We start from the raw sequence: 23,559 nt of genomic DNA, 5'->3' as shown, positions 1-23,559 counted from the left end.
ACAATCTCTTTTAACAGCATGCTTGTTTGTGGTTATGGTTTGGAAATGAGAAATCTTTTTGGCAGAGTTGCTTTAACAATCTTTGACAGGTAAACTTCATAATCGTAAACCAAAATATAAATAAATAAATAAACTGCCTTCAAAGCTTACTTGATTTCTTGTAACCTAAATGAAGCAAGAACCCAAAACTAAGCCATCAACCCATTTTGTCCCATACCTTTTTATTGTAGTTCCAGTGACAAAGTTTAACTTAATCCTTATAGTTTACTTATAAAAGTGCAACAGCATGGACTACTTCAACACCACTTTACCTGAGGCCGTCCAAAATACTAATCCCAATCTTAATACCATAACAGAAAAGTATGAATAGGCAAACAGAAGTTGCAGGAGTGAAAATTTCATAAGGCAAACCAACGATGGTCCACTATAACAAAACATGTCCAATTTTCCGAGTAGGCTAAATTACAATGAATTACACTACAGGTACAAAAATCAGTCATTTCCAATGCTGAAATTGCAAAGTATAATTAACTAATGTTGTCTGAAGCAGAAAATGCAGAGGTAAGTTATGTGGCAGTGACAAATCAATCTCCATGGATGGTATAACGTTCCCATTTCTTTGTTGGATCATATATCTGCAATAGTAAACGAGAAAAGGGCATTCAGAATTAGATGCTATGCAAGAAGCTGCTACACATCTTAAAAGAGTCAAGGATGGACATGGTTAAATTTAAGAGCTGCTCAGCCAAAAAGGCAGAAAAGGGACTGTGTGTGTGTGTGTGTGTGTGTGTGTGTGTGTGAGAGAGAGAGAGAGAGAGAGATTGTACCTCCCATCTTGAAGCAGGAAATATATGTTTGTTCTTTTCATACCAGTGTCTTTCTACAACCTTCCCAGCATGGGACTGTTTTAAAGAAAATAAAAATACAGTGTTAATGACCCAGAAACTACATGTCAAGTTTACTAGAACCAGCAAAGGAAAAACATGATATATCAAGCTTAAGCCTTTAACCATCTTAGAAACTTAAATTTCACAGTAGTGGTAGAAATGAGCAGGTAAAATATGTACCTCATCCTTCTCTATAGTGGCATCAGCAATTGTTCGGACATCCTCATGCACATCAAAATGGAAAAGCTGTATATATAGAAAAGCATCAAGTAATGTGAATATTGAACACTATTATATTATTAAAATATAATGAGGGAAACTTTCAAGTGCAGAATACCAGACAGAAGACCAAAAAAAGTTCTAATTGAAACGATGAAGGTTCAGTTAAGAATAGATGATCAGCTACAATAAATTATCTATTGTATATATAAAGTAAGAATAAACTCGTACAAGAAAATGAAAGACATTATTAGCCTTGTCAGAATGAACTCAATGATGCATCTTCTGAGAGAATAAATCCTAAATCAACTAAAGTAAGAGAACAAATGAAACATACTGGTCCGCTCTTTCCTCTGGCTTTGTTCACGATTAGCTCGTAGAAGCTGTGTTGCTGCAATAAACATCAGAACATGCAAATTAATTAAGTTGATACCAATCCTTGTATGCAGTCTTTATAAAATCATAACTAAACTACATCTTCATACATGAGGAATGATAAGGTCTTCTTTCACATATAGCAAATTTTCAACTGAGGTTGTTCGAATCTCTCGGAATTCAGGAGCCAGTTGCTGTTGGACTGCTCGAAGAAACTCTCCGATGCTATCACCCTTGCGTACCTGAATAATATTATAAAATCATTGAGAACCCAAGATCACAAGATGCATCCTAACAATACAATAAATCACAATCAATGAACTAGAAAAACAAGTATGAAGCTGACAGCATATACTTACCTGGATTACACGCCTGTGGCCAGTTCCATCCCAATAACTGTATGTAATTTCAAGAGGCTCATCTAAAAACAAAGGAAATTTTTGGTTGGCAATAGGCTAAGAATATCTTGTAGCTATAGTAATATAAAAAAGAGTTTAATTTTGATGCACTGACAGTGTAAAGCGTTTTACAGTTACACAGTCGTACAATCACATCCGTTCTTTTGGATGACCATTCACGAGGTCAATGTGAAAGGTAGTTATTTTTACTGATGTGGCGTTACATAATTGGATGCATGTGTAAGATTACTTTACACTGACAATGTATCAAAATTAAATGCATAAAAAGTTTGGGGTAACTTATCTAATATCTTGTAACTATAGTTATATCTGTGTATATTTAACACATGAACTCAACATGTTCAAACATCTGGTATGTTGTTCACACAAGTGGATGTAGATATGACCATCTATGCTTCCTATTCCACTCTTCTAACAAAATCAACTACACAGTACACAGGGACTTTTATACAGTTTAAGTATTTTATGCATCACTTTCAACTAAGCTAGGCTGAAGAAGCAATTGAGTGAATCTGAATATACACTTCTTCCATAAATAAACTATACTTTTTATTTATCTATTTATTTTGGTTAAAACAAGCTATATTTTGTCCCTTCACCCTTTTTCTTAAAGTTGAAATAAAAATTATGTGTATATATAAGTGCAGGCTTACTTCGAATTTGCTCCTGCTCACGGAGCCACTGTTTGCGCAGTCTTTCACGCTCAGCTTGTTCCTCAGCCTCTCGCTCACTAAACAGCCACCCTCATCACTCCAATGCCCGGATGTTAGGGAAATAAACAATAAAGAAAGGATGAAAGCATGAAACAATAAGAGAAAAGGAGGGAAGAGAGATGCCACACCTGTCGGGTAGAAAGCTGGTTTCAACAGTAGGGTCTTTTCCAAGTTTACCGCGTCTTAGTCTCTCCAGATTCTCTGCTGACACAGAACGAAGTTATTTTAGAACAATGACATATATACATTTGAAGATTGGAAACTAGCTAAAAGAACAAGAACAATTGGTGGAGGTCTAAAAAATTGGTCTTCAAAATGAACTTTAAAGAACAGTAGAAAATGTATAAAACAAGGAATCATCTTCAACTATTGATATACTCCCCCCCCCCCCCCCAAACCAAAAAATATTGCGATAAATCATCAATAATATTGTGAAGTCTTTTTCTTTGATGATATCTTTTTTTTCTGAGAAAAAAATTACAGCAACATCATTAAAGACTCCATATGACTATTTTAACAGTATTATTGTTATTGTATTGATAAATGAACAAGAACAACAATTTGAAACAAATCACAAGTTGTTGAAAAATCCTCTTACTATCTTCTGGTTCCTCCTCTTCAGCATCATTGTCAATATCCTCTGCAAACGACAATCGAGAATTTCCCTTTATCTTCCTCTTCTTGCGCTTCTCCAACTGAAGCTCCTCCTCCCTGTTTCAAAAGAGAAAACAAAACTATAATGATTGACAACACACAAACCAAAAGCTGGATGAACAAGTGCAAAACAAAAAAAAAAACCTACTCTTGCTGTTGCTTCTGAAGTTTCTCCTTCTCTTCTTCCTCAATCTTGCTCTGAATATTAACCCTCTACTCAAAAGAACAGGCCATTTCATTCCATAAGACACAACAAATCACAAGAACATAGTAGAACAAGTTAACCATTAACATCAACATTAACATTAACAGTATTGATAAATAAGAAATTACCTTCTCTACATACTGCTCTCTGGTGACAAGACCAACAGTTTCCTTCTTAAAAGCAGTCTCTAGAATCTGAAACAATCATTCATTAGAACCAAGGATAGATTAGTCAAATTCAAACCAACACGAAGAATCAAAGGGGAAATTGAATTGAACATTGAAAATGAACAATTACCTCAGAAGTGCTAGAGCCGAATTGAAGGAGACCAGGCTGGCCCTTGGCGGAGGCAGACTTGGTTTTGAGCTCTTGGATTTTACGGCGCTCAGCCTCTCTCTGCTTCTCAAGCCGTCGGATCCTCACCGCGTCTTGAGCGGTGCCGACGTAACCGTCTCCCATGCCCGACATCTTCTTCCCTTCCAAGCAACCGCAATCTCCAACCAACAACCCTAACCCTAACTTGAATTTTCTCCTATTCCTCTCTCAGCTCAGATGGACCGAAAATTAAGGATGTTGCCGGCGGCAATTGAAGACGGTGGTTCAGCCGCTGAAGGTGGAGGGGCGGCAAGGTTCGCACTTTGGACGAGAAGCTGACACTAATAAAGTAATAATTAATTTAATTTTTTTATTTAATATTTTTTTTTTTGGGTCATGGATTTAGTGTTCTTTTGTCTCTAGTCTCTACAGATTTTTTTTTTGGTGTGAAGTCAGAATGGTATGGATTTGGGCCTTCATGCTCTTTTTGGTTGATCGCTATTGGGCCAAAGTGTTTAACCAATGTGTAATTTAAGACCAAAAATTCTACGTCTAATGAGATTACACAGAATTTAGCAATTATTTTAGGAATTAGCTAATGGGGAACCTGTTAACGGTGTTAATATAAAAAAATTTGCATTGAAAAGTTAAACATTTTAAGTTTTTAATATATCCATTGTTTATTTAACGGGAAAAAAAAATCAAAATTTTAATTAAAATAACCTTAGCAAAACCCATTATTTTATTATGTCTTTTAACCAAATGGTGGGTTCAATTCAATCCCTCATTTTTGTAGTCAAAACAAAAAAATGGTCACAAAAAATTAAATCAGAAACAAAATTACTCATAAAAGAATGTAAGTATGTAATTAACAAAATCACGCCTAGAAAAAAGATTAAAAAAAAAATATCTGCTACACACAAAGTTTTTAAACCATTTGACAAATCTTTTAAAATAATAATATGGTTATGTATGAGTTTCTAAGTATTCGTGGACATTTTTCAATGCTATGACACATTAGCAGGAAGGTTGAACACGCCTAGCCACAACATGGTCCATCCAATATATAATGAGTTTTGTTATTCTGTTTTTTAAATGTTTAAGTATACCATAAAATGAAATATTTTAATATTATTTATTATAAAATAATATTTTTTATATTTTTAATGTATTAAATATATTAAAATATATTTTTTTATAGTGACCAATGTTTTAAGATATTCAAATTCACAATTTTTAAATGAATATAGAGAGATTATGTTATTTGAATTATAATTTGTTAGTATCTGTTCCTGTTTGTTGCTATTAGTTAATTCCATCAAATAAATATATATTACGTTCTTAATGATTTCATAATTTAGATTCCATTCAAAGAATAATTAGATGCCATTCAAAGAATCTATATCTAATTATGGAATTTGATTCACTTCAATAAAGAATCCACTTAAGTTCATGTCAAATCCATGAAGACACCGTAGACTTTTCATAGTTTATTACTTATTAGAACAGATATATCTGAAATAAAAAATTATCATGTTTATATAAAAAATTAACTATCAAATTAATTATTATATATTTAAATATAAATATATGTCATTTTAATATATTTTTATAGTTTATATCTTTAATGTATACTTAATATAACTGATAGATTTAATAATTAATTTTTAGTACACAACTAATATAATTTATTAGAAATAATGTAGATTATATTTGAGTAAATCATTAAAAATGTATTTGAATTATTTTATCACTAATAAAAATGTCTCCAAATTTTATTATTAATAAAAATACTCTTGAATTGTTTCAAAGCGTGAAAAAATACACATCTATAAACTAATTAAAATATTTGATATTAACAAAAAATATTGACATGACAAATAAAACTCTAACATTAAAAATTAAGTCACATCATGTTTTGTTGTTAACAGAGTATGCCTTTAATTATTATAGTTTGATATTTTTTATACATTTTTAAATTATTTAAAAAAAATTCTCATAATAATTTCCGATAATATTTTTATTAGCACTAAGATAATTCGAGTGCAGTATTTGGCTAAAAATTTTTATTATGAAAGATAAATGTGTGCAATTCAATTCTGTTGGTGGTATATGTGATTTTATTTTGATATGGGAATAAGTAATTGCAGGATTCGATTACTTTGTAAGTTAGATTTTTAAAATTTTTTTAATATCAAATCGAAGGATCCGATTTGTTTGTTGTGATTTTAAAAAAAAAAATTTATAGATTGGAGAGTCCGATTTTTGCTCTTAATAAATCGCATGGTCCGATTTTTATTCAAAAAAAAAAATCGAAGAATCCGATTTTCATATTTTAAATAAAAAAGTTCCACATTTAAAAATAATACCTTTATCATCCATAATCCTTAAAAACATTATTTCCACCCCAATATCAAAAATAATTTGCGGCGATGTTTATGGTTTACCCATGATATTATTTTTGATATTGGAAAAGTTTGGAGTTGTTGGGGGACAATGAAGTTTTCCTGAAAAGAACCCTTGCGGCTGCCATGAAACCTTTCAAGTTTCAAGTGTGGCTTGTGCCATGTGGACCAGACTATGTAGTGATGAAACTGTTTAACCTAATATACCAGATGATATATATAGGGTAGGCCATTATTATCCCTTTTTTCTCCCCTTTCAAACTATCCATAGTATAACCAAGTTGGGTTGGTCTAGTGGTTAGCTCATTAGTCCGTTTAAGCAAGTGTCGGGGGTTCGAATCCCGCCTTGTGCATGCAGCAATCCATTGGCCAGCGGCAAACCCTTAAATGGAGCTCAGTACCGCGACGGATTAGTCCTTGACTTATCGGGTTGGGGGATACCGTGAGAAACCAAAAAAAACTATCCATAGTATGATATTTAATTAAGTTCAATTAGTTTGATTTGAGTTTGCATTATTGGTCTTTATTTTGAGCTAAAACTTTTCTAATACTGTCGCCTTTTTTAATACTAATAATGTTAACTAAAAATAGAAATCTCTTAAATCAACTAAGCTTTGATAAAATAAAAGTGGTCAATATTATTGATAATAGAAAAGGATCTATTATTTTACCAGAAAATGAGTTTGTTTACTTTAAAAGTGTGTCAAATTATGTAATAAATTTTAATTATTATTTTTTCATGAAAATACTTTCATATAATCGCCATTCAAATAAAATTATGTAAGTATCTTATCTTTAATTTATATATAGGAGGATGATTGATGTCGAATTGACCGAACATTTTGGCTGATTAAAAGAACATTAAGCAGTGATCAATATGAGTTAGTTCTAGGGTTAAATCCGAATAGAAGAAAGGACAGGTCGGTTGGCTTTAGGAAGTTCGGAAAAGCCACTTTCTTTTACAAAATTGAGTTTGTAACTTTGTATGTCATTTCAATTTTGGAAAAAAAGAGAATAAAAATTCTTGAGCATTTCCACAGATGAAGCCACAGGTCCACACGTCATTTTGCTTAAAAGCATATAAAATATTCAGAAAGCAACAAACCAAGTAATTAAATTAAGGAGCCGTTTAGATAAATACGTTGAAAATATCTTTTTATAAAGATATTTTTTAATAATTAAAATTTAATACATATAATCGATTAAATCGTGTTATTTTTATCAAAATTAGGATAGACAAATTGATCTGATCGAAAAATGGTAAATCAAATCTTGAACTTGTCTAAATTAATATTATTTTTTATAGAAAATGATGATTACAATACCCTATTATAGAAAATAACTAAAATACTTCTATTATATATTAATTTTGAGAATCCTAAATTTTAACCATTTATTTCTATCGTAGGATTAGGATTTAGAATTTTTAAAACTAATATATATATATATATAACATAACAGTATTTTAATCATTCTCTATAATAAGGGTATTGTAGTTATTTTTTATAAAAAATAATATTAATTTAGACCAGTTCAAGATTTGATTCACTATTTTTTGGTTAAATCAATTTGTCTAGCCTAATTTTGACAAAAATAACATGATTTAATCGATTATATATGTTAAATTTTAATTACTGAAAAACATCTTTAAAAAAAGACGTTTTAGACGACTTTATCTGAGTGACTCTCATTAAATTAAGATAAATTATATGGTAAAGATGTAAATTTATAGATTTTTTTTATAGGATGAAAGAGAGATTGAAAAAATTAGGATTCACATTTTAAACAATAATAAAATAATAAAAAATAACTATAAAAAGAATTTATATTCTCTCTGTACAACTTTAATATATATAGTAGAATGTCTCTTAAATTAAATGTACATAAAAGTTTGGGCAATTTACCCAAATAAATAAAGTAGATAAAATCTTTACTCAAATACACAAAACAGAAACATATTACGTGCATGTGCAATTTTTCATTTCTATGTAATTCGTGGGAAACAACCACGGTTTCTAATTTTTACATAAATCGTGGCTGCCTAGGACGGATTATGATTGTTTTGTGTTGTGTGTAAACCGTGGCAAGTAGCCACGGATTACGAAGGGAAGAAGGAAGCCATAAACCGTGGCAGGCTCCCACGGTTTATGAAGATGGCTAGATGGTGATAAAACGTTGTGGGAGGGAGAGGGAGAGGGACTGATATACTGATCAGTAGTCAGTACTATCCATTAGAAGAGTTTCAGAATTTGAGTGGAAAAAAAGAAAAAAAAATTAATTTTTTTTATATCTTATTCGATAAAAACGTATCTAATATTTCTGGATTTTTTTATTAATGGTTTTAAAATGAATAATTAAGCTAAATTTTTTAGATCTTATTCAATAAAAATATATCTAACATATTAGTTCAAAATATGATCTCTTGTAGGGTTTTAGATGTGTGGGTTAATAATTAAAACCCTTAAAATTTATTTTTTGGATTTTAAAATTAAAATTTTTTATTTTACTGAATATAATTTTTGGATGTATATTTAAATGATAATCTTTTAATAATTAAAAATGCTAGAACTAAAACAGAAATTTTAAATTTTAAATTTCAGTTTTATTTAGTTTGTATTTTGAATATGTATTTAATTTTAAAAAGATACTAAATCTATTTAAATGTGTTTATTTCAATTTTTTTTAAATTATTATAATAAAAAACTTAATAAAGAATCACATTTAAAGGATTCCTTAGTCTTCAAAAGTCTCTTTTATCTTAATATTTTGGGAATTAAAATGCTTCTGAAAAATCACTAGAGAAGAAAATATATAAATTTAAACTTCTGTAAATATGAAGTTGATATACAATATATTTCATATTCAAGTAATAAAGTTTTAAATCAAGAATCCTTTAAAGATTCATTGTTTAGTTACTATTTTTATTTTATACACGAGTTTATATTAAGCAGAATACTCATCCCAATCCAAAATCAAATCATGTCCCCATTGACAATAAATACGCCATTGGTATTTAAACTTTATAAAAAAAAAAATTCCATTCCTGAAGGCTTCTATTCTATGTATGTAAAGAAAGTGTAGTTCAACTCATGTATATAGCATGCTAATGGTGCTAACTGCTAATGCAAATAAACTTCAATCAGAATTATGTTCTTTCACACTATATTAAGCAAACAAAATTTAATAGGAACCCACTCACTCATCATATGATTGAGATTCTGTCTTTTTTTTTTCTTTTTTTTCACTCAAATTCTGAAACTCTTCTAATGGATAGTACTGACTACTAATCAGTATATCAGTCCCTCTCCCTCTCCCTCTCACAACGTTTTATCACCATCTAACCATCTTCATAAACCGTGGGAGCCTGCCACGGTTTATAGCTTCCTTCTTCCCTTCGTAATCCGTGGTTACTTGCCACGGTTTACACACAACACAAAACAATCATAATCCGTCTTAGGCAGCCACGGTTTATGTAAAAATTAAAAACCGTGGTTGCTTCCCACGGATTACATAAAAATGAAAAATTGCACATGCACGTAACATGTTTCTGTTTTGTGTATTTGAGTAAAGATTTCATCTACTTTATTTATTTAGGTAAATTGCCCTAAAAATTTGTTATTTTAATGCTTCTGCTTGTGTTATAGGTCGGTAGTCGTTACGCCTTTCTAACTTATATGCCCCAAATATGCATGGGTGATGATGCTTATTTTTCACCAATTTGGGCGAAATAAGAATCTAAAAAAATAATAATAAACTATCAAAAATATATCAAATTTTGTTATCAATAAAAACGTTTTTAAATAATTAAAAAATATGATAAAAATATTAAAAAATATTTATTTTTTGTAAATGACAAATAATTTTTATATTTGATAAATCGTTTATACTTTATACATTTGATCTAAAATTTTATAGAAATATTTAAATAAATATTTAAAAATACACAAAAAGAATATTTTTAAAAATATTATTGATTATTGACAAATAAATTATAAAAAAATATATACTTAATAAAAAATTATCAAATTTTAAAGATAAAATATCTCATTTTTTTAATCATATTTTATAAAAAATGTATCAAAATTTTATTTTTAAATTTTTTTTGAGAATACATATTTAATGTTAGACATTTTTATCGCATTTTTTAATTATTTAATGATATTTTTGTTGATAACAAAATTATTAGAGCATATTTTTTTTTGTGGTTTATTCAAATCAAGCCTGAGTATTAAATTAATGTTCTAATGGTTATAGGGGATAAAGTTTGCTTTTGTTCATGCATGAATTGGCAATTCCATTGGTAGTTATGTTGATCATGTAATGTAACACATTGCTTGCATATTACTTAATTTGTGCGTCATAATCACCTCTTATTGGAACTTTTTTTTTTTTCTTTTTCCGAATACTGGCATAAAGTTTAAAATAGTAAAAGAATATTGTGTGTTAATTAGAATAAAGATAAAATCATATAAAACTAAAAGGAAAAGTTTAGGGCCAGCAACTTTATTAAATTTTGGCCAGTATATAATTAGAAAAAAAAAGTGAATCATTTGATGAAATCTCACACCAATCTTATACCATTAAAATCGTTATTAATAACTATTTAATGGCTACAAATCACAAAATTGCTGGCCTAGCATTCCTCTTTTTGGTGCTTAAAATTCTATTTGCCTTAAAGATAGAATGCTTTCGAAAATTCTAGTGTATATTGGTTTCTTTGGCATCAGATTCTAACCAAAAGTGATTCTAAAGGAAGCTAATGCACCTGAAATCACATGTAATACGTTTGTTAATTTTTTTTAATCATTACTTCTCATAGATTCATGTTGACACCTTGACTTTAAATTATTGCTAACCAGTAACTACACATATATATGCTTGCGTAGCGAATAACTTGACCAAAGAAATATTCATGGCAGATCTAAAAATTTTATAAGAGGGTCAAATTAAATACAAAATAAATTAAAATATAATGTAATAAAAAATTAACAAAATATAATTTATAGTATATAGGTCAAAATTAATAATTATATTATATAAGAATTAATATTCAACTATACATACTTTAAGATTTTGGTTTTTTTAAATTTGGTCTGCAATATTTCATATAACTAAAATTATCAATTTATCATCTGAAAGTAAAATTTAAAACATTTTCTTTTTCAACCTATACAATCATATAATTTGCTAAAAGTTTGTTTTTCATCTTGTTTTAAAATATTATTTTAATAATTTTTATTGTTTAAAAAATCTATTCAATTGTTTCTGTTGTCATAGAAAGAATCAAAATAAATTTTTTTTATAATTATTACTTTTTACATTAATTCAAACCTATATTTTTTAATAACTTTTCAATTATTTATATATTTATACGCTTTTATTATTTTTTAAACTTTTGTTAGTTACTACTAATATATTATAATAACATTATAATTTATATATATTAAATTACTAACTTGTAAATTTCTTTTAGTGTGTAATATATAAAAATATATTTAATCTATAATATATATATATATTTTATATATATATATATATATATATATATATAATAAATTAATAGTGCTAATTTTTTAAAAAAAAAATTGGAGAACCATGGTCACCTTAGATCTCTCTTGGATCCGCCACTGGAAATATTAATATTCTAAAAATATTTAAATTTTTTAATTTATTAATTTTCTGTTTTATAATAATTGATTATCACTAATACAAAATAACAAATTGCTAATAATAATAATGAAAAAAAAACATTGAAGATCCTCCACAATGATATCATGTGGTGCACTTATTTTTAAGCCACACAAAACCATGTTGGCATTTAGTAATGATTGTTGTTCGTTAATTAGTTATTTTATTTTATAACTTTTTTTCAATCACTTTTCGTACTTCTATTGGGTTGGTAATTACGTCCTCTATATTTATTTCTTCCAAAAAAAAAAACGAAAAAAAAATCCACACGCAAACTAAATATCTTCAAACTTAGTGTTAGTCAAATAAAATTGATGGGTGAATAAACAATATTAATAACACGTACATAATGCATCCAGGCGGCATACAGCGCAATTTCATAAGCAATACGACTTCTATAATTATAATATCATATCATATTAATATGTTACTGCTCATCAAGTTAAGATTAAAATGAGATGATGGCGAATAATTAATTGCAAGTAAACATTTTAGTCAGGATAGTCACCGTGTCTCCTTATATAATATACATGTTAGAGATGAATAGATTAAAAGAAGAAATGAAGAAAAATATTTCATAAATTTAACATGTTAGCACTTAATTAGAATTGTCGACTTTATAAGTAATGGAAATAATGGAGGGACTAATGCAACCAACTTAAAATTTTTTTAAGAATAAATTTGATTAAAAAAAATTTTCAGAGAACAATTTGAAGAATGAATAATTTTTCAAGGACGAATTTGATCATTTACTTTTATTTGTCTCGTACTGACGTGTTTTGTTATAAAGCGGAACAAAGCATAACGGAACGAATAGAGATCAACATATATCTGTTTACGTGCATATATAATATAAATAAATACACATGTATACTTGTTTTAATCGAGTTTTTGTTCCATTGTTAACAACAAATAAATCAACAATTTTCGAATTTTGTTTCACAATCTTAATTTAAGGAGCAGAAACGACTCCTTTTGTGGATGTCTTAATATCTCAATTGTAGTTTCGAAAATAAAATTAAAGATGAAAAGAAAACATGCAAGGTACCGGAAGCAAAGTAAAATGCAAAAATTAAAACAAAAGAACGTAAAAGAGAAAAGGACGTAAAATTAGAGGAATTTTATTAATAAAAACTGGAAAAAAGCAAAATACAAATGTTTGGGTTCAGAGGAATTACTTAAGATTCCCAATTTTACTCTGTGATGCCAAGGGGCTGAGAGCGTTTTTGGGTTTTTAAGTGTTTTCCAAGAAGAACCGAACTGATTACAATGTTTTCCTAAAGCTCTATTTATAGACTAGCCTAATATCAGTTAACAGTTACCATTTGTACACTACTTGCAGAAAATTTGAATTTCTTGTAACTGTTCCCGCACTTCTTGCTTGATGTTAATTTCAAAATTTAAATAAATAACCAACTATCAAATGATCTAATTTAATTTAAAATATATATAAATATTATATATAGGAACATTACCAAATAACTAATTATTTCTTTTTATAATTTTCTTATAAAAATTATATTTTGTCTAATATAATGTCCCCCAAAATTTTTCACTTAAAGTCATACAAGGATTGAAAGTGAAAAAATTTTGTTGTTTATAATAATAAAAAAAGTATATACAAACGTATGTTTATTTATTTATTTATTAATTATTATTATTATTATTATTATTATTATTATTATTATTATTATTATATAAATGATAACAATAGTTGATAATGATGAAATTTTGAAACACCATTTAGAAAGTATATAAGAGTATTGTACTCTTTTTCCTTTTCTTTGTTATTTTGTTTATTTATTTAAATTGGCTAAACAAAAAGTGAAATTACAGAGTCCTCTTATCTTCTTGTGGTACATGTGAGAAAGATAATACGCTAGTGTTAAATTTTTTCTTCAACTCTGTACCCCACGTACTCTCCCAAATTTTATCTAATACGATTGGCTTTTTCTGTTCACAAGGGTTTGATTATACCTAATTTTTTCAATATTCCAAGTAAGGTTTTACTGCTAGCTCCATCTTTATTTTTTCTTTTCCATTAATGATTGTGAAGAATCCTAACCCCAAAAATGACTTCTAAGTAACCATTGTATTATTTATGAGTACTCGAATCTTACTCTGAAGAACATTTTTTTTAGCTTGTTTGTTGATCGTTGACAACCTCAGCATCCAATACTTGAATTTTTCAATCTGCATTATTATGGCAACCTCAAGGAACCATCCGTCACTTGCCAGAGAAAGACCACAACATCAATTTGACTCCTTTTGCTAATTTTTAAATTGGTCTTACCCAGCTAAGGTTACACAAAAAGAAAGCATTACTATTTGGTCACAGTTCTTAACTCCCCAATTATTTTTTGCTGGATTCCCGGGTGAGGATGACCTAAGAACAGTGGTCTATATGCCAAATGCCGTCTCAAGACAATTTGGGTTAGCTCAGGCCATTTCATCTCCTTACCATCTTCAAGAGTCACAATCTTTGCATGACAAAGCTATTTCACTAGAAGATCTGCTGCGCATTCAGAAAGATAATGCTGCGCGGAGGAATAAATTCCACTTGTTCCCTTTCAAGCCTTGTCCATTGACCACCTATTCATTCTTTTCTTGGTGGAAAAACTATTACTCCTCTATTGAAGTTGCTTTCAGTACTTGCTGTCAAAGGATGACCACTGTTCTTGTAATGCAATAAGTGAAAATAGCAAAAAAGGGTAATTACCACTAAACTATTTGCTCATTTTATTATTATTATTATTATTATTATTATTATTATTAGTTAGGGTAATTTTCTCTATTAGTAACATGTCCTCTCTGTGTTGTTGCTATTAATTTTTTTCATGCACTATGTCTTCTAAGGTTATCACAATGGCACCTGTTTTAATTATTTTTATTATTATTATTATTATTATTATTATTATTATTATTATTATTATTATTATTATATATATTATTACAGAGAACACAACTACCCCATTTGCCGCAAATCCTCTTTTGAGAAAGTCTTCTAGTAAGCTTGTAGGAAAAAAGAAATACAATTTTAATTGTTCCAACCGTCGGGTAAAAAGAAGACTTAAACCAATTGAAGTTTCAATATCTTCAAGTAGTAATGATAAGAATGATACATCAAATACATCTAATGACAATCTTGATGGACTGGTAATCTCTCAACACAATGAAAGGGACAACAAGAACACCTCGTCAAGTGATGAATCAGTCAGTAAATTCTCTTCGGAAGAAGATGTCAATGCTCTTAGCCCCAGTGACCGGCTTGCTTCTCAGGTATTTTTATATATTTTCACATCTTCCATATTGAAATAACATCATCTTAAAGAACTTACATGGTGATGATACTTCTCATGCTGAGTCCCCTTTTTATTACCTTTGTCCTCATTTCACTTTTTGATTTAGGTCACTGTGACTCCTACCATTTCTTTGATCGTGCCTAATACTGAAAATATGATAGCTGCCACATCTAATAAGCCTATACCCAAAACCAATGCAAATAAGGTATGACATGTCCTTTGGCCTGATGGTTGGTATCTCTTTCTTGTATCTTCTTTATTTTTATGTTAACATTTGCCTTTGCATTTTTTGTCTAGCTTCAAAATTCTGAAATTCCCCCAAGTGAGTGGTCAGAAAAACAAATACCCATCACTTCCATCCATGCTCAGACCCCTAATGTGGTGAATAATTTATTGGCTGATTTAGAAACTCTAAATGAAGCATATGCATGTAGCATGGATACACAGAAGGCTATAGTTGAATCTTGTTCTACCATTCAAAGTCACCCTTCAACAGAGTAGCCCCATACTACACCTCCCACAACCAAGATTGTTGACAATTCCATCCTACTTCCATTAAGCCAACAACTCAGTGTCATTCTATCCAAACCTGTTTTGACACTTGTTACGGATCCGCAGTTTAAGGCTCAGCTTTTTGATATTCTTCAAACTTTTTCAACTACACCACATCCTGAGACTATTGATCCTTTGTTGGCTTGCTTGCGGAAGGTTTATGAGGATCTTTATGCCAAATTTTCAGATTCTCAGGCAGCCATCTCATCGTGTCAACAATTAACTGAATCTCTTTCTAAACTGAAACAAGACACCTCCTCTTTTGAGGCTGTCAAAGCTACCCTGGCTGCCCATATTACAAAAGCTAAAGATCGGGCTCATGAGCTATCTGAGGAGATTCGAGACTTAGAATAACAGCTGACTGTCAAGAGAGGAGCAAAAAGTAGGATGGATGCTGCTTTGATAAAGAATGAGGCTCAATTTACTAAAGCAAGTAGCATGCTTGACAGTAGCAATGCAGCCTTACAGTCACTTGAAGAGAAGATTCCCTCCTCACAGGAAGCTGCCAAAGAAGCCAGGAACTTCCAAACCGCTCTCCAAGCTGAAGTTATTCGCTTGAAAGAGATCTTTGAAACCTAGTCTTGCATTTCTTATGTGAACCTTTGTGATTTTAATATGTGTCTGCAATCTTCACTTTTTGAACTTTTAGAATTTTGTTTATTATTCGCTTTTGAATGCACTCTATCCTTATTTTGGAGATTGGACACTTGCTATTTTTTTTTCTTTGGACACTTCAACTGGATATTTTCGTGTCCTTAAACATGTGGAATGTTTATCTCATGTATGCCTGGCCTATATATCTTTAAATATTTGCCATTTATTGAAGGAATTCTTCTTCCTGATCCGATTTCAATAATCTTATAGGCATTTCCAGAATAAACTTTGTCAACTACATAAGGTCCTTCCCAAGTTGGAAGCCACTTACCATAAGTTTTTGACTTTTTTTCTATAGGCAAAATTGTTTTCCACACTAAATCTCCAACTACAAATGTCTTTGCTTTAACACGGCGGTTGTATGATTTTGACATAATCTCTTTTTGTCGAATCACCCGCTCTAAAGCTCTCAACCTTTCGTCATCTAGTTCATTGAGCTCATCATGCAAAGAATTCCAATAATCTACTACTGGTATCTCGTCTTGTCTAGCCACCTTTACACTTTGCAGATTAATATCAATTGGCAACACCGCATCATGACCGTAAACTAACTTATACGGGGTGGTTCCAGTAGAACCTCTTGGAGAATTTTGGTAAGCCCAAAGAACTTGACTGAGAGTTTGGTGCCAATTTCTTGGCTGCCTTCCAATGTGTTTTTTTAATTAATGCAATCAAAATTTTATTCGCTGCCTCCACTTGTCCATTGGCTTGGGCATAATATGGTGTAGAAGAAAGTATTTTTATATCCCTAGATTTGGCATATTCCATGACCTTTTTCTCTATAAACATGGTTCCTTGATCAGTGGTAATAGACAGAGAAATTCCAAACCTATGCACAATATGCTCCTCAATAAAATCTATTATTTCATTGTGAGTCACCTCCCTTAGAGGGATAGCCTCTACCCATTTAGAAAAATAATCAACACCAACCAAAATGAACTTATGACTTTTAGAAGAAGGTGGGTGAATCTGTCCGATAAGATCTAGAGCCCAACCTCTAAATGGCCATGGCTTAATTATAACATGCAGTTCTGACGCTGGAATATGTTGAAGGCTTCCATGTTTTTGGCATTCTTCACAGGACCTGGCATAATTTATACAATCTCTTTGAATAGTTGGCCAATACAATCTTCTCCTATTTATCACCCATTTCATTTTTTTTCCTGATTGATGGGCACCACAAATTCCCTCATGCACTTCAGCAAGAGCCAAATACGCTTCTTTTTCTCCCAAACATGTCAAGAGGTTTTCATCAACAGATTTCTTAAACAAGACATTACTTATTAGAACATAACTTTGAGCCCTATATTTAAGTTTTCTATCGACACTAAGACTTGGATTTTTTAAATATTCTACAATTGGTACTCTCCAATCTTCTGGGTCTAGTTTTTCTAATGACAACATTTCTCTTTCTCTCAAAGGCATAAATATGTCCTTTATCCTTACCAATTTTTCTAGTGTTGAGGGCTTGATCTTATATCTTGAAGCAATTTGAGCTAATTCATTTGCTTCTTGATTTAACTCCCTTGGAACATGCCTTAAAATGACATTATCAAATTTACTCAACAACTCTGTAGCCACATTGAAATACTTTCTTAAATTTTCACTAACACATCTATATTCAAGTGATACTTGACGGGCTACAAGCTGTGAATCTCCAAAAATTTCCACATTTTTAACTCCTCTTTCTAATAATAATTCTAGTCCCATTATTAATGCTTCATACTCTGTCTCATTGTTGGAACATGAATAATTCAATTCAAAGAGGAATTTGCTTGACTCGCCACTTGGAGAAATAATTAAAATTCCTATACCAACACCACCCATATGACATGAACCGTCAAAATATAATTTCCAAGGCACCAAACCAACGAAACCCAGTAAACTCTCATCAATGTCAATACAAGGATGATCAACCTGGAAATCAGCTAGAACCTGACCCTTAACGGCTCTTGCAGGAACAAAATGTAAAGAAAATTCCGTTAAGGCCAGCATCCATTTTCCTAGTCTACCATGCAATATTGGAGAAGACAACATATATTTAAGAACATCAAACTCAGAAATTACATAAACATTCCTAGGAATTAGATAGTACTTAAGTTTTAAATAAGAAAAATATAAAGTTAAACAAAGTTTCTCAATTGGAGAATAACGGCTCTCAACATCATTTAGCACACGACTTAGATAATAAATCACTCTCTCGTTGCCATTCTCATCTTCTTGAGCCAGCATTCCACTTTTAAGGATTGGAAATGAGAAATAAGTGAAGAAATAATTATAAGAAAATATAATTTCAATTTTTTCAACTTGATCAGAGGCGCAAAAACCTTGGTTTTTCCTGACAGATTGGAAATGAACCTTCTGAGGTAATTGACCTTCCCTAAAAATGCTTGTAGTTGCTTTTTGTTTGCTGGAGGGGGAGCCTCTAGGATAGCCTTTGCCGTATTTTTGTCAATTTTAATCCCTTTTTTCTGCACCAAGAAACCAAGAAAATTCCCTGCACTCACACCAAAAGTACATTTTAAGGGATTCATTTTCAACTTATGCTTTCTCATTCTTTCAAATGTTTTTTTTAAGTTTTCTAGATGCTCTTTTTTAGCATTTGATTTGACAACCACATCATCAACATAAATTTCCATAAAATTTCCAATAAATTCATGAAAAATTTTATTCATCGCCCTTTGATAAGTTGCACCAGCATTTTTTAGTCCAAATGGCATCACAACCCATTCAAAAGTTCCTAAAGCACTTGGACACCTAAATACTGTTTTTGACACATCTTCTTCAGCTATGTATATTTGATTATAACCTGAATATCCATCCATAAAACTTAACATTTCATGACCAGCAGTAGAATCTATCAACATATCAGTTATAGGCATTGGATATTCATCTTTTGGTGTTGCAGAATTTAAATCTCTAAAATCAATGCAAACCCTTAATTTTTCATTCTTTTTCATGACAGGGACAATATTAGAAATCCAGTTGACATACCTTGCTGTTCTTATAAACTTAGCCTTAAGAAGTCTTTTAATCTCTTCTTTAATCTTCTGCACGACTTCAGGAGCAAATCTCCTTGGTGGCTGCTTGACAGGTTTAACATTGGCTTTCAATGGAAATTGATGTTCTACTAATTCACGACTCAAGCCTAGCATCTCTGCATAATCCCATGCAAAACAGTCGCAATATTCCTTCAAAATCTCCACCATTTCTTTTTTGAAATCATCAGGCAGCATCTTGCTCACATATGTTGGTCTAGGATAATCACCGTTACCAATATCTACTTCCTCCAAAGGATCCTGCACTTCAAACTTTTTTACAGTGTCAGTGTTATTTTTTTTCAAAATCTAAGGACCATTATCATATATACAATCATAAGGTACACTGTCAATGCACCCTTCTCTGTCTGCCATATAGGCTGACAGCCGAGCCAGTTGGCTCGTCAAGCTCATCTAAGTTTCTCCTGAGGCCGTATTTGCCCGGCCTTAGGGACCAAAATAAAATCATTTATATCTATTTTGCACATCTCAATATTTTCAAGATTAAATACATTGGTGTCAACTGTCAGCGTCTTGACTCCAGGATTATACATCCTGAACTCCACATGCATCTCATCATAGTAACATGTACTATTGTCAGCAAGAACTTCTTCCACTCCTCCATCTTCATTCCAGAAAATCAATTTTTGATGTAAAGTGGATGGAATAGCACCCATTCCATGAATCCAATCACATTCCAAAAGCAAGTTAAAACCATCCTTTGAAGGAACCACAACAAATAGAGTTGGCCTATTGACAGAACCAACCTCAATTGACAACAAAACCACACCTCTAACAGAAGAAGTCCTTCCATTAAAATCTGTTACCCCAATGCTACATTTAATCAGATCTTTTTCAGTCTTTCCAAGCCTTTCCATCATTCTTTCAGGCATGAGATTAAAAGCAACTCCCCCGTCAACCAAAATCTTATTGACTATCCTTCCATCAACATGAGCCTTGATATGTAGTGGACGCAAGTGTTCCTTATCATTTTCAGTAGGCTTCTCAAATAATCCTCCACCACACATATTGTCATCTAGCAATAAGCATTCGCTTCCAGGGAAGACATCATAACAATCATCTTCTAATGACTCTACTTCCTGGACTTGACTATACTCCTCAGGCAGTATTGACACCACAGCTATAGGTTGCTTAACACCAAATTCTAAGCTGTCATCAAAACCAGTGTCAAAATTATCAGTAATTAAATCTTCATCTTTTTCTCCCTTGTTTTCAACCATTACCCTCTTCCCAGCAAGATTCTTCTTGACATTTTTATTGCATTTAGGGTGATTAGAAGAATTGCCTGTTTCTGCAGACTTGGCCATGGTTGGCAAAGGAGGAAAATCTACTCCATGTCCCTTGTATGGATCCAAGGGAACATACTCAGGTATATTCTCTTTCTGCTCAAAAGTTGTAAAAGGAGAATATTTTGGAATATTTTGACAATTTGGCCAAGGAGAATAATTAGGAACCTGCTGCATGTTAGGATTATAACAAGAATAAATTGGCTTTGAGGGAACATGCACATTTTTTGGAATATATATACTACCTCCGTCTTGTGCATGATTCATGTTCCATAACTGAGACTCATAGTACCTGGGCTTAAAAGGTCTAGACTTCACCCATTTGTTTTTTCCTCTTGCAAAAGCAGTAGGTTGATTCTGCACATTTCTCACATTCTAGACCCATTTATTGTTTGAAATTTTGGTGGGAGGTACTCTTGTCTTTTGAGAAAATTCATCAGGTTTTCCACCAATCATGACTACAGTCTTCATTTTCTGGTTGACGGGTTGTACCCCAGTGTTGTTGACGCACTTGTTCAAAGGAGTTTGACCGCCCAAATTTTGTTTTCCCTCGGCTATCTTCCGCTTTAGCTCATTAGTTTCATTTTCTTTTTCAGCAATCTTCTTTCTCAACTCAGCTTTTTCTTTCTCTTCAACTTTGTACTTTTCAAACTCTTTTGCAGCTTCCTTGTCAAAAACAGCATTGTACTTTGGGCACATGGCGATGGTGCTGTCAGATTCTTTAATTCTCAACAAAAAATCTAACAGATCCTCACCAGGACGAGCATAAACTGGCTTCTTATCTTGCTCAAAGACTCTCAGGTCTTTATTTTCATCTTTAGCACTAACCATTGTGGCATCAACTTCTACCATGTTGATTGACAAATTGAATGGCTCAACATAATTTGAGTTAGCAGCAAATGGTTCAGTGTCCACCTTCATAGTAGTTTTATCCTCAAACTTCAATCTTCCCTCCTCAATTGCTTTTTGTATCAAGTCCCTGAAACGGACGCAATTATTAGTGGTGTGTGAAAATACCTGATGAAACTTACAAAATTTTTTATTCTTTATTTCATCAGTTGAAGGCATCTTTTTTCTTTCTGGTAAAATAAGCTGTTTATCTTTTAATAAAACCTCAAATATTTGATCCGCCTTAGAAATATCAAAAGAATAAGTCTTATTTTCAACTTTAGAATAAGAAGAAACTTTTTCTTTTTCTTTAACAGGCTTCAAAGATTTGCATACATAAGGAGGACCCCCACGTAATTCAGCAATATAAATCTCATTCTCATCTGAATTACTACTATCAGAAAAACAATCAACATATGCAACTTTTTTTGAACCCTTTTTAAAATTTTCTTTTTCTTTCTTAATTTGTTCTATCTGTCTTACTCTTTCAGCTAACTGGGAAAGATCTAAAGTATGTTGATTGACAAGTTTCTTCCCAACTCCAAATTCTAACCCATTAGTAGCCATTTTGACAACTTCAGTTTCCGGAATCGGAGTAAAACACTTATTTCTCATGTTTTTAAATCGCGCCAAATAAGTATCAATGGATTCTCCTTCTGCATGTTTGACAGAGAATAAATCCGTAAGACTAACTTTCAATTCACCTCGGAAAAACTGATCATGAAAATTTCTTTCTAACTGCGCCCAAGAATGAATAGAATTTGGTCTCAAGTTGGAGAACCATGTAAATGCATTTTTTGTTAAAGAAGAAGGAAAGTATCTCATCTTGAGATATTCATTAGAAGCTGCTTCCCCAATTTCAACAGTATATTGAGCAATATGCTCTACTGTAGACTCATTTTCTTCTCCAGAAAATTTTGTAAGGGATTTTGGAATTTTCCAACCCCTTTGGAGTTCTGCTTGTTGGACACATTCAGGAAAAACATACACAAAATATAGCCTATTTAAGCAACCAACATTAAATCCCAAACGATTTAAAACTTGTTCAACATTTCTTGCTAGATTATAATGCCCCCTAAGTTGTTTTGCCTAAGTCTTTCTAACATATCATCATCATTTTGACCATGTCTAGGCATATGAATATCATAATTAGGAATTGCTCCACCATTTTGATTGACATTATCAAATCTTAAACCCTGGTTATCATTTTCTTCTAAATTTACCACAGTAGCAATCCTATTAACTTGTCTATTTAATTGTTCAATTCTAGTGTTTGTGTTTTCTAAAAGAGGATTTAAAATTGTCACCATTTGATGAGTTAATATGTTTACTAGATCATGGTGACTTTCATCCATCTGTTGCCTAATATTTGCTAAAGATCCCACAGTTTGACTAGGTTGATTAACAGGCGTTGCTCTTGACATGTCAGAAAATACAGGTCTAGAATTTTCTACTCTAGTGACAGTGGATGTAGTAGAATTAGATGCACTGTTATTTTCTGTATTAATAGAATGTGAAAAATTTTGTTGTGATACGTGTGAGCCTGACGCCCCAGAAACAGGTACATTTGACATGCCATATGGATTTTGATAAATAGGATTTTGAAAAGTTGAGTAGAGAGGCACAGGCAATCCTTGTGTCACCATGGAGGGGACATACCCCGGTGGCAAGCCATATGGCGGCCACCCCACGGTATTTATGTGAGTTGCATTTAACCCTGTATGGGCATGGCCAACGCCATCATGCCTCACTGACATCAAGGTAGGCTCTGCGTTTGAAACCACAGGAGAATTTCCAGATTCATTTCCTCTAATCTCATCACTAGAAGTAGAAGAAGATGCTGCAGAAGTATTTGACATGTCAACTGACGCTGATTTCCTTGGCTCTGGACGCACGAACTTACCACTGCGCAACCACATGCAAATTCAAAAACTCTTG

At 31.5% G+C, this 23,559-nt stretch overlaps 1 protein-coding gene across 2 annotated transcripts; it reads right to left on the bottom strand.

Annotated features, from left to right (window-relative positions):
- Nucleotides 1-381: 381 nt before the first annotated feature.
- Nucleotides 382-4,170, bottom strand: XCT (XAP5 family protein). 2 transcript variants are annotated; one of them, XM_016349611.3, is made up of 12 exons: nucleotides 3,770-4,170; nucleotides 3,601-3,666; nucleotides 3,416-3,480; nucleotides 3,212-3,324; nucleotides 2,742-2,814; nucleotides 2,554-2,630; nucleotides 1,841-1,902; nucleotides 1,592-1,723; nucleotides 1,444-1,497; nucleotides 1,068-1,133; nucleotides 828-902; nucleotides 382-635 (listed from the first exon to the last, which is right to left on the bottom strand). In XM_016349611.3, the coding sequence occupies exons 1-12, from the start codon at nucleotides 3,938-3,940 to the stop codon at nucleotides 585-587; spliced, it is 1,005 nt and encodes a 334-aa protein (XP_016205097.1). In that variant the 5' UTR covers nucleotides 3,941-4,170; the 3' UTR covers nucleotides 382-584. The 2 variants fall into 2 exon arrangements, with proteins under 2 accessions (XP_016205097.1, XP_016205095.1); XM_016349609.3 differs by having other exon boundaries at nucleotides 2,742-2,817; nucleotides 3,770-4,161.
- Nucleotides 4,171-23,559: the final 19,389 nt, after the last annotated feature.

This window comes from Arachis ipaensis, chromosome B6 (genome assembly GCF_059453495.1).
Source record: "Arachis ipaensis isolate K30076 ecotype BB chromosome B6, ASM5945349v1, whole genome shotgun sequence".
In the NCBI taxonomy this organism is placed as follows: Eukaryota; Viridiplantae; Streptophyta; class Magnoliopsida; order Fabales; family Fabaceae; genus Arachis; species Arachis ipaensis.
The sequence above is the reverse complement of the archived record's forward strand: the minus strand, read 5'-3'. Positions and strand labels throughout refer to the sequence as shown.

Bases quoted from the DNA above. Each gene is read 5' to 3' on its own strand.
- XCT (XM_016349609.3), bottom strand. From the start codon at position 3,940: ATGTCGGGCATGGGAGACGGTTACGTCGGCACCGCTCAAGACGCGGTG. The intron at 3,481-3,600 runs GTAATTTCTTAT...TCTTTTGAGTAG, and splicing joins GAGAGCAGTATGTAGAGAAG to AGGGTTAATATTCAGAGCAA. The intron at 1,498-1,591 runs GTATGAAGATGT...TGTTTATTGCAG, and splicing joins AAGACCTTATCATTCCTCAT to CAACACAGCTTCTACGAGCT.